The 12,161-nt window shown below is 35.3% G+C and overlaps 1 protein-coding gene across 12 annotated transcripts in view; it reads right to left on the reverse strand.

The window, feature by feature from the left end:
* PLSCR4 (phospholipid scramblase 4) overlaps window positions 1-12,161 on the reverse strand; it is a 54,029-nt gene that overhangs the window by 16,948 nt on the left and 24,920 nt on the right. For 11 of the 12 annotated variants that reach the window (XM_039851609.1, XM_039851603.1, XM_039851605.1 and 8 more), the window contains 2 exons: window positions 12,113-12,140; window positions 10,977-11,087 (listed from right to left, as the gene is read on the reverse strand). In XM_039851609.1, coding sequence (XP_039707543.1) covers window positions 10,977-11,087; window positions 12,113-12,119 — 118 coding nt within the window. In that variant the 5' untranslated portion in view covers window positions 12,120-12,140. Of the gene's footprint in view, window positions 1-10,976; window positions 11,088-12,112; window positions 12,141-12,161 lie in introns of those variants that run through there. The other variant, XM_039851611.1, reaches the window with a different exon arrangement.

The raw sequence follows: 12,161 nt of genomic DNA on the forward strand, positions 1-12,161 counted from the left end.
TGATAGTTCCATTAGTAACTGTTCTTTGAAAAGATTACTACAGCAGAATGAAGAATACTTGAGAGAGTGGAATAAGATGGAGAATATACTCTCTCGGAGAACCCACAAAAATGGGTTTTGGATACCATGAAGATCTGGAAGAAACACCTATTAGAGGAAGCTAGGCTGACTATGAAAAAAAAAAGATAATAGCTAATACTTGCTGAGTTCCTTTTATGTTCTAGGTACTATTATAACTACTTTACAAGTATTAAATCTTGTCATTATTAAATCAACCCTATGTGGTAGGTACTATTATTATCCTTAATTTATAGAGGAGGAAACTGAAGCATAAAGAGGTTAAGTAACGTGATGAAGGGTCCATAGTTAGTATGTGGCAGAGTCAGAATTAATAATCAAATATTCTGACTATAGAGGTACCATTAACTAAATTATGATAATACTACCCCCTAGATCAGAGACTAGGAAGAGTAACTTGGAAAATGGGATGCTACATGATCCTCGAGGGTCTAGAATCATAGACTGGAAGAACAACTGTAGCTAGCAGCTATTTTCAAGTCCTTAAATCCTTAGGTTCTGCACACCCTCCCATCGCCCTTGGGACATCACAGTACAGAAAAAAACAGATTAGCCAACCCAAAGTTGGTCTCAGGACAGTAAGAGGCGACCAGCGTAGAGGCGAAGCAGTGGTCTGAAGTCAGCCAATGCTAAGAAAGCCAGCCACCACCAGGAAGGGACACTGCCTGAGAAGTTCTTTGGGATGAGAAATAAAACAAAGACGGCAACCTCAGTAAGGTAAATTAGAGAGAGGCTCAGATTCCTCTTGGGCATTAAAGGGAAGAGTGGCTTTTGAAGCTGATAAAGTCTGGGACATTTTGGTTACTCATAAAAATACCACTCATGAAAGTCATGAATTGAAAAACGATTTCTCCTAATACTATTTGAGAACAAGGCCATGAAATGAAACAACATTCCTTAATCTAAGAAACATTCCTCAAACCCATTTCAAGGACTAGCTGCCGTGCTTGCTGCTAGGGACAGGAGGATATACAAAGACATGCTGTCTTCAAGGACATCCCACTCTATAGAGAATACACAGATTTATAACAAAAAATGAGTGGTCACCATGAAGTGAGAATCTGGTATAATCAGAGGTAGCTGCATAGTGTGTGAAGGGATTACGGAGGAGGGGCACCTGACCTAGGCAGAAGAGGTATCTTATTTTTTAAGTGCTGACACATTAGACCTAGCCAGCAACTCCACGATGGGCAAGGGTTTTACAGGGAGAATATGTACACAATGAGCAGTTGCACAGGGGATCTCAGTACAGCAGGAGTAAAGGGCATGTATGGAGATTGAGCAGATTAGGCCAGAAAGAAAGGTGGGGAGGGAATAAAAATTATAAAAGATCTATATTCTGTGCAAAGAACTTGAACTTTTTTGAATTTTATGCTGATAAAATGGAAAGTGGAGTGATTAGTTGTATATTTAGAGCCTTTATGAGTAAGAAGGTTAGAGTAGTTAAAGGTGCTTACAGGAGTCCAGAAGGAAGTCAAGAAAGTTTGATCGTGATGAAAAGACCAGAGAGTGGAAAAATAAGGACATTTAAGAACAGTATTGTCTTGGTAATAGATTGAAAGTGAGAAAAGATTCTTGAGGTCCTGACTCAAGTATAGATAAAGAATAGAGGGTGTGTGTTCAGGGGCAAGATACCAAAGCTGGATTGAGAATCATTGAGTTTGAGACTCAGGGTCATCCAGGGGAAGTGGTCTATAGGCCATTGGAAATGCAAGTGTTGAGCAAAGAGACTGATGCGGTGAGAAGGAATTCGTAAGTAGTTAAAGGAAAATGAAACCATGGATATTACCATGGTTTCAATAGATTGAAAGTGAGAAAAGATTCTCGAGGTCCTGACTTGGGTCCCTACAGGTCTCAAGTATAGATAAAGAATAGAGGGTGAAGACTTAGGAGAGAGGGTAAAGGATAGGTGAATGGAAGAGGTGACAGAGAGCAGGGCTGGGAAGGACAAGGGAGTGCACCAAGGAACTCTAGAGAATACCAGTTTTTAAGGGTAGGGAACAGAGATGAGTCAGGAGAGACTAAAGGAAAAATGGTAACTAGAAACAATGTCAAATTAGAGCTAAATGAGATTTAAAAAAGATCTAATGTGTTAGGAAAAAATGAAAGAAATTACATGTTTCAGTCTGTCATGAATTGTCTTTCATTCCTGTAAGAACTGTGTTTAAGGGTACTCAACTTGGACTAGAAATTAGATATTCCTCCTTGCTATTTTAGAACTGTTAACTAAAAACAATGCAACTAAAAGTCATATAAACTATCTTTTTTTTTTTAGGCAAAGCAACACTTGGTTGACCTCACAGATTGCAAGGACCTTGTCAGCTTACACTCTCTTATTTTTTTAATTTTTACGCCTACAGCACCTCATCTTCCTAGTAGTTCCGCATCCAAGTACTAACCAGGCCCAACCCTGCTAAGCTTCCAAGATCAGACGAGATTGGGCTTGTTCAGGGTAGCAGGGCTGTAGATGTATTAACTATCTTAAGAATACTAATTGTTATAACATTTCAATGAGTTGATAATTAATTCTTGTGATATTAACCATGTTATTATAACATAAAAGTATCTCATATAATAAAATTTGAGGATCACTAAATCATAAAGAAAATTATAATTTAGATTATGAGGCTTTTCAGTTTAAAGATTATGTTTCTAAGAAAAATTACATACGAATTTATGTAATCAATTGATTTTAGTATAAGTTTGTATTGTTCAGAGATGTTATGAGAAGTACAAGAAAAACTATGACAAATTTTGTGGGGAAAACCAACATATTATACTCCCTTTTGAGTTTTAAAATGTCATTAAGGGTTGTAATTAATTCTGCAGGAAAACAAAACAAAACATGTTTAACTTTGTGTAACTATAGTGTGCCACACTGTTTAAAAAAAAGAAGTCTGTGATGAAGCACTGTCCTGCTAATACTGGTGTGAGAAATACCACCTCATGGAATTTGTGTTTTCTTTATTACTGTGAACATTATCATCCTTTTTTTATTTCAAGAAATTACATTAATTTCTCTTTAAACAGACTATATATGACAAAGGTTTCTTTATTAACTTTTTTTAAAAACATATTTGGGACAAAATTATTTTCAGGATGGACATATATCCATTATATGTTCAAGAATAACATATACTATAATGCAAATAGAAATTATATAACTGAATTTTAAAAAATTCATTAAAGCCAAATATTTCCAGTATTTCGATCTCCTTACTGTGAATCACAAGGACATCATCTGTGTCACCGTAAGAAAGTATAAAGTTCAGCCACTAGATGGCGATCACAGTAAAATTTTGCTACTATTTCATAACAAAATTCATTGTTGTACACTCAGCACCATAATATTTTCCAACTTATCTAGTCATTTAATTTGAAGGATGTCTCTCACTCTCTTTTTGATAAATAGAGGAATAGACAGACACTCTGAGATGAGCAGAATGTGATTTAAAACCAGCGTTTACTTCTCAGAAATTGTGGAGCTTCTGTTCTACTGGAATCTAGGTACTTGGATAGAAAGTGATCGGTGAAAATAAGCTAGATGATGTAGATCATGTTAATAGTCACTGAAATAAAATATAGAGAAATGGTCGGATACAGAAGAATTATAATTTAAGATTGTCAAAACCTTGGATTTAGTGAGGGTAAGCCATTAATGAGGGGTTACACTTGATCAGATATATACAACATGCATATGCATGAGTGGAAGGGGAAAATAAAGCCCTATTGTTTTCAAAAAACATTGCAGGAACAAAGGCCACCTGAGCACCGTGGATCATATGTCTGGGGCCGAAACAACATATGTGCATCATCCTATGGATATTGGGGTTCTTCTGTCCTTTCATGGCCTAATTCAATGGTTTCTACCTCGAAATATATACAAATTTATATTTAAAGAAATATTGCTAGAACTTTATCATTTCCTAAGTCATTAAAATGTACTTAAAATACAATCCTGATTAAAACTATTCCTTTAGCCAAAAATATATTTTTAATTTAAAAAATTTTACACGTTGCAAAATTACTTCTTAAAAACACTATAATAGCTCAAATTTCCACTAGCAGTATGAGTATCCATTTTTCCTGAACCATCACCACCAGCAGTGCATGTAGACTTATTAAAGTATCTGGAGAATTACAAGTTCCTTAATTAGCAGTCAAGGTCATTCGCTTTCATTCTCTTGCCATTTATCTCATGCTTGCTTCATACCAGGCCTATATGACCTGTGCTTTAGGACATATTGTTCTCTATGCCCAGAGATAGTTGCTTCTTGCTTTCGTCTGACTGAGAAATTACTTATCGTGCCAGGAAAACATGACTTCCTCAGTTAGGGCTACCCTTAGTCCTTAGTAGAGTCAGTATTATCTTCTGTGCCCCTACAAAGTCCTCTTCATATACCCATAATTGAGCAAGGAGAATGTTATCAATGTTTGTACAGCCTCCTTCCTCAGTAACCTATAAATCCTATGAAGACAAGACAGGAATATGTTCTAATTCACATCTAGTAAACTACTTATGCCCTATAGGTATTCAATATTTATTGAATTACTCCATTAATAAGTTAATTAACTTGAAAAGCAATCTTGTGATGTCAGAAACATGGCAGAGAGCTGTCCCCAAATCTCTCCCATTGAAACAACAATAAGATGAACATCCAAAACTCAACAAAAAACAACCAATTTGCACACCAGCAAGTCTGAGCGTGGGATACGCACAAAGAGCTACCAAAGGTCAGAATCCCAGGAGTTGAGAGGTTGACTGGGAGAACAAATAAGCCAGAGCTACCTGCAGGATGAGGAGGAGAGGAGAACGTGCAGTGGGTTCTCTGAACAACCCTTACTGGGAGAGCTGTGAGCTCCACATAGCGGCAGTATCCAGGGATTAGAACAGAAAGCAGAGAGGTGGGGACAGCAGAGAAGTAGAGATGGCAGAGAAGCAACAGCTGCTTATTAACAGACTGCAAAATGCGAGTCTGAGCTGCAGCCCCTAACCTCCAAAGAAGAGGGCCTATCCCCCCATATCCTCCAAGACCGAACATCATGGAGCCCCAGGAGAATCTGAGCAAATGCTACCGAAACTGTCGCTAACACTGACAGGGACTGAGACTGAGGGTAGTGAGCGTGATTCAAAATCTATAAGGAAACAAAAGGCATTATAAATAAGACTTTATATGATGCAGGGATCCAAGAAACTTAGATGCCACCTATTGGAAAACAAAGGAAAAACGCCTTAGTTGCAACAGGCTAAAGAGAGATCTTTATATAAAAAATCTTTCTGGAAAAAAATAGCAGAATACACTTCCATTAATGCCCAGGAGGAGAAATAGTCCATTAAACACCACGAACAACCAAAGTGACAAGTCATCTCAGAAAAGAAGAGAAAAATCTTAGAAAATAAGCTTAAAAACACAAAAATATGCAACTTAAGAGACAGAGAATTCAGGATGATACTTCTGAAAAAACACAATTAGATCCAAACAATTCATATCAACAATTTCAGGAATTGAAAAAAACAAGTAGATGAGCAGAATGAGTTCTTAAGCAAAGAGACTGAAACCCTCAAAAAGAATGAAATACAACTTCTGGAGATGAAGAACACACTGCAAGGTTGAAAAATGAAATAACAAGTTTGGGAAACAGAGTCAACCAAATGGAGGAAAGGATCAGTGATATCGAAGACAGAAATCTAGAAATAAATCAGAGGGAAGAATATAGAAACCAAAAAAAGAAAAAGAATGAAAGAGAAATACAAGAACTAGCTGGCACCATCAGGAGAGGAAACAAGAATAATGGGCATTCTCAAAGAGGAGGAAAAGGTGCAGGGGTTAGAAAGGGGTTCAGACAAATAGTTGATGAGAATTTCCCAAATCTAAGGAATGAGATGGAACTTGGAATTCAAGAAGTCAAAAGAACATCTAATTATCTTGACCCAAAAAGGCCTTCTCCAAGACACACTATTAAAATTACCAAAAATCAACGATAAAGACAGAATTCTCAGAGCAGCCAGGGAAAAGAAGAAGGTAACCTATAAAGAAAACCTATTAAATTATTGTCAGACTTCTCGGCATAAACCTTACAAGCCAGAAAGAAGTGGAATCAAATATTCAAATTATTAAGTGAAAGGAACTACAAGCCCAGAATAATGGATCCAGCTAAACTCTCCTATATATATAAAGAAGAAATAGAGACCTTTTCAGACATACAAAAATTGAGGGAATTCTCCACTATGAAGCCTGCATTACAGGACATACTGAAAGAGGTCAACTCACCTAAAACAAAATGACAAAAAAAAAATACATAACTATGAGTAAGACGAATAGCAGGCAGATAGAAGCAGAGGAGTGCAACCATTACTAAGCTTAAACAGTAGGAAGAAATTTGCTATAGCAAGATAGTAATGAACATTCAGCATACATAGGGACAAATTGAGACAACAATGACAGAAAAGGGGAGGATTCAAAGATACAAAATCGCAAAGGGAAATGCAGATAAGGCACACGCAGAAGAATGGACTACTATATATATAAAACTATCCTCTACCAATTTATAATGGTAACCACATGCCAAAGAGTCAGAACTGAAGTATAAAAATAAAACAAGAAGAACTAGAGGGAAAATTCACAACACCCAACCAAAATAAAACAAAACAAAACTAAACTAAACTAAACAAAAACAAAAACAGACAGACAAGGACAAGAAACAATGGAAACACTGAGCTTCCAGGAAGCAAAAGATAAAATGGCTATAGGAAAACTTCATATTTCAATAATTGCCCTCAATGTAAATGGACTGAACTCACCAATGAAAAGGCACAGAGTTGCAGAATGAATCAAAAAACAAAATCCAACCATACACTGCCTCCAGAAGACACATCTCAGCTCAAAGATAACTTTGTACTCAAAAGTGATAGGATAGAAAATAATATTTCAAGCAAACGGCATTCATAGAAAGCGGGAGTAGCATTACTAATATTGGATGAAATAAACTTCAAAATAAAAAAGGTAAAAAAAGATACTGAGGGACACTTGATAATAATGAAGTGTCATGTCAAGTAGACATAACACTTATTAATATCTATGCTTCCTATCAGGGAGCCCTAAAATATATGAAGCAATTACTAACAGAACTAAAGGGAGAAACAGACCAATCACTATCATAGCAGGGGACGTAAATACCCCCCTGGCGGATATGGACAGATCATCCAAACAGAAAATCAATAAGGAAATAACGTCCTTAAATGACACATTAGACCAACTGGATATAATTAACATTTACAGAGCCTTTCATCCCCAAACAGCTGCCTATACATTCTTCTCTAGTGCACATGGTACATTTTCAAGTATTGACCACATACTGAGACATAGAGATAGCCTCATCAAATATGAGGGTTAAAATCATACCAACCATATTCTCTGATCATAATGCTTTGAAGCTGGAAATCAACCGTAAAAAGAAAGTGAGAAGAACCACAAATGCATGGACATTAAACAACATGCTACTGAAGAATGACTGAGTCAAAGAAGAAATAAAAAGAGAGATCAGGAGATACACAGAAACAAATGATAATGATAGTACAACATATCAAAACTTTGGGACACAGCAAAAGCAGCCGTAAGAGGAAAGTTCATATCATTATAGGCCTATCTCAAAAAACAAGAGGAAACCCAAATAAACGACCTAACGCTTCATCTTAAACTAGAAAAGGAAGAACAAATAAAGTCTAAAGTCAGCAAAAGGAAAGAAATAATCAAATTAGAGCAGAATTAAATAAAATTGAAAACAAAAAAAAAGAATAGAAAAACGTAAATGCAACAAAGAGCTGGTTTTTGATAAGGTTAATAAAATTGACAAACCAATGGCTAAACTCACTAAAGAAAAAGGAGAAAGAACACGAATAAACAAAATCAGGGATGAAAGAGGATAAATTACAACAGACACCGCAGAAATACAAAGGATCATACAAGAAATACTATGAAAAAGTATATAACACCAATTATAATAACCTAGAAGAAATGGACAGGTACTTAGAAAGATAAAAACTTCCCAGAATGAATCAAGAAGAACTAGAAAATATAAATAGACAGATTAGCAGTATGGAATTTGAAACAACCACCAAAAACCTACCAAAAAGTAAAAGTCCAGGGCAAGATAGCTTCACTAGTGAATTCTACCAATCATTGAAAGATTTAATACCCATTCTTCCCAAAATCTTCCAAAAAATCGAGGAGGAGGCAATACTTCCCAATTCATTTTATGAGGCTAATATTATTCTGATATCAAAACCTGGTAAAGATATCACAAAAAAAGAAAACTACAGACCAATATCTCTCACGAACACAGATGCAAAAAAACTAAATAAGGTACTAACAAACCAAATACAGCAACATATTAAAAAGATTATACACCATGACCAAGCAGGATTCATCCTTGGGGCACAGAGATGGTCCAATACATTCAAATCAATTAATGTGATACACCACATAAACAAATTAAAAAATAAGAATCATATGATCATATCAATAGATGCAGAAAAAACCTTTGACAAGATACAGCATCCATTTATGATCAAAACACTTAACAAAATCGGTATAGAAGAAAAGTACCTTAACATAATAAAGGCCACATATGACAAACCCTCAGCCAACATTATATTGAATGGTGAAAAACTAAAAACCTTTCCTTTAAGATCAGGAACAAGACAAGGCTGTCCACTGATGCCACTGTTATTCATTGTTATTCATATAACATTGGAAGTCCTGGCGACTGCAATCAGACAAGAGAAATATATCAAAAGCATCCAAATCGGAAATGAACTCAAACTGTCACTATATGTGGATGACATGATTCTCTATATAGAAAACCCTAAGGAACACTACTAGAAACAATAATCAAATACAGTAAAGTTTCTGGATACAAAATCAATGTTAAAAAATCCATAGTGTTCCTATACTATAATAATGAAGCGTCAGAAAAAGAAGTGGAAAAAATAATTCCTTTTGCAAATGCAACAAAAAGAATAAATTATCTAGGAATAAATCTAACAAAACATGTGAAGGACCTATATGATGAAAACTATAAAACCCTATAAAAGAAATTGAAGAAGATACAAAGAAATGGAAAGATATTATGTGTTCTTGGATTGGAAGAATCAAAAGAGTAAAATGACTTTATTACCTAAAGCATTATACAGATTTAATGCAATCCCCATCAAAATCTCATCAGTATTTTTTAAAGAAATAGAACAAAAAATCATCAGATTTGTATGGAAACACAAAAGACCCCAAATCGCCAAAGCCATCCTGAGAAAAAAGAACGAGGCTGGAGGCATCGGTCTGCCTGATTGCAAATTATACTGCAAAGTGACAATAATCAAAAAGGCATGGTATTGGCAGAAAAAACAGACACACAGACCAGTGGGAAAGAATCAAGAGTCCATAAGTAAACCCAGGTTTGTATGGGCAAATAATTTTCAACAAAAGAGCCAAAAATATACAGTGGAGAAAGGAAAGCCTCTTCAATAATCGGTGCTGGGAATACTGGAAATCCACCTGCAAAAGAATGAAAGTAGACTGCCGTCTATCACCACATACCAAAATTAACTCCTAATGGATAAAGGATCTGAATATAAGACCTGAAACAATAAGTTGCATAGAAGAGAATATAGGAACTAAACTCACACACCTTAGACTTAAAGAGAATTTTATGAATTTGACTTCAAAGGCAAAGGAAGTAAAAGCAAAAATAAATGAATGGGACTACATCAAACTAAAAAGCTTCTGCCCAGCAAAAGAAACTGGCAAAAAAGTAAAGAGACAACCATCAGAATGGGAAAATAAATTTGCAAGCAATACCTCCGATAAGGGCCTAATATTCAAAATATACCAAGAACTCATTCAACTCAGTAACAACAAGGAAACAAACAATCCAATCAAAAAATAGGCAGAGGACCTGAACTGACACTTCTGTCAAAAAGACATAAATGGTCAATAATTATACGAAAACATGTTCAACATCATTAGCTATTAGGAAAATGCAAATCAAAACCACAATGAGATATCATTTCATACCTGTTAGAATAGCTGTTATCAATAGGACAAGTAATAAATGTTGGAGAGGATGTGGAGAAAAAGGAACCTTCATACACTGCTGGTGGGACTGCAAACTGGTATAGCCACTATGGAAAACAGTATGGAGGTTCCTCAAAAAACTAAGAATTGATCCCTCTACTGGATATTTACCCCCAAAGACTTGAAAACTCATATCCGAAAAGATATTTGCACACCGATGTTCATAGCATTATTCACGTTGGCCAGGATACAAAAGTAACTGAAGCATCCTACAATAAGCGATTGGAAAAAGAAGCTGTGGTACATATATAGAATGGAATATTACTCAGCCATAAGAAGAGATGAAATGCAGCCATTTGCGACAACATGGATAGAACTCGAGATAATCATGCTAAGCGAAATAAGTCAGACAGAAAAAGTTGAAAATCACATGATATCACTTACATGTGGGATATAAACCTAAAAGCAACGAATGAACAGGACAAAAAAACAGAGCAACGAATGAACAGGACAAAAAAACAGAGACTCATGGACATGGACAATATAGAGGGGGAGATGGGAGATAGATGGGGTAAAATGGTTCAAATAATGTGTTGACAGAAAGAAATCTAACTATGGGAGGGGAACACACAATGCAATATATATGCTCCTTACTGTTAAACTGCACACCTGAAACTTACTGGATTTTGATAACCAATGTCACTTAAAAAAATAAATTTAAAAAAAAATAATAATAAAATAAATAAGGAATAAAAAGTAAAAGCAATCTTAACTATTAGTATGGTTTTCTGGATACAGGAGTAAGATTTTTTCCGACTATTAGCCTACCTGGTACAAAATGGGAATTGTAGTCAGGAGGAGCATCAGGCCTTGGATCAGGAGACTTTATCTGATTTTCTACTTCATCTGTAGGTTCCTTAGCGGCTGCGGGGGCTACATCTTTGGGGAAAGAGAGGGCATGCGATTTGCAATAGAAATGATGGTAACAGAATATAGTCATTTTTTCTTTTCAGTATGCATCAATATGAAATACACTCATATTTCTTACAAAAAGTAATTCTTTATATATATTAGACATCAACCCATTAATACATCTGATGAATTTTCAGGTTGAATATAGATTACAAAATAAAACACAGCAATTATATTGTCCTACAATCAAAGCAATGAGCTTTCATGCTAGTAGTTCAGCTGACCTGATGCTGGTTCCTACCTACATAAATTCCTTGCACAGTGCTGAAAAATTTTTTTCCTAATATATGTAAGAAGTCATATATAGAGTGAATCTGATTTTTTCATGAATCTCATTTAAAAAATGGCTATTTAAATAAATTCAAAACAAAGCACGATGAATACTAAATGGTTTAAAAACCAGTGGTGCCACACAAAGCTCAATTAGAGGTGGTTCAGTCTACATCTCCAGTGACTCATACTTCCACCTAGGTCACCACGATTGCTTCAAGGGAGGTAATGAAGTCACTTTTCATGATGTTACACCTCGTCCTCTTGAAATAAGAGAAATTTCTCCCTGGACTCATTACAAGGAAAAGTTCTGAATCTCTTAACTGACTGACTTTTATCTTATAAAAAACACAAATCCCATAAAGGTGGTTTCTCTCCTTATGTTATCTTTTGCATTGCTTGAAAATGCAAGGGCTACTTTTGAGCTTTCCTCTACGAAAGCAGGCTGTCATCGCAAGTTATTTATTACTACTACCTCTTTTTGCAGACTTACTTTCCTTACTTTGCCCAAATTTCCCCATATATGTTAGAGGTCTTTCAGTACATATGTGCCAATATAAATCTTTTTAAATGATTTCTATCGAAGATAGATAGGAATGTTCATATGCTCCAAATATTAAACATAAAAAACTTCTAAATTAAACTCCAATTTTTTAAGGATAGCAATTACGCAATTCACATTTGAAAATAAAGCATATTAAAATTTATTCACAAAAACTTACCTGACATTTTGAAGAATTCCAATTAATCCTGAAAAGTAAAACATTTTCA

This window comes from Pteropus medius, unplaced genomic scaffold (assembly GCF_902729225.1).
Source record: "Pteropus medius unplaced genomic scaffold, Ma_sr-lr_union100, whole genome shotgun sequence".
NCBI lineage: Eukaryota > Metazoa > Chordata > Mammalia > Chiroptera > Pteropodidae > Pteropus > Pteropus medius.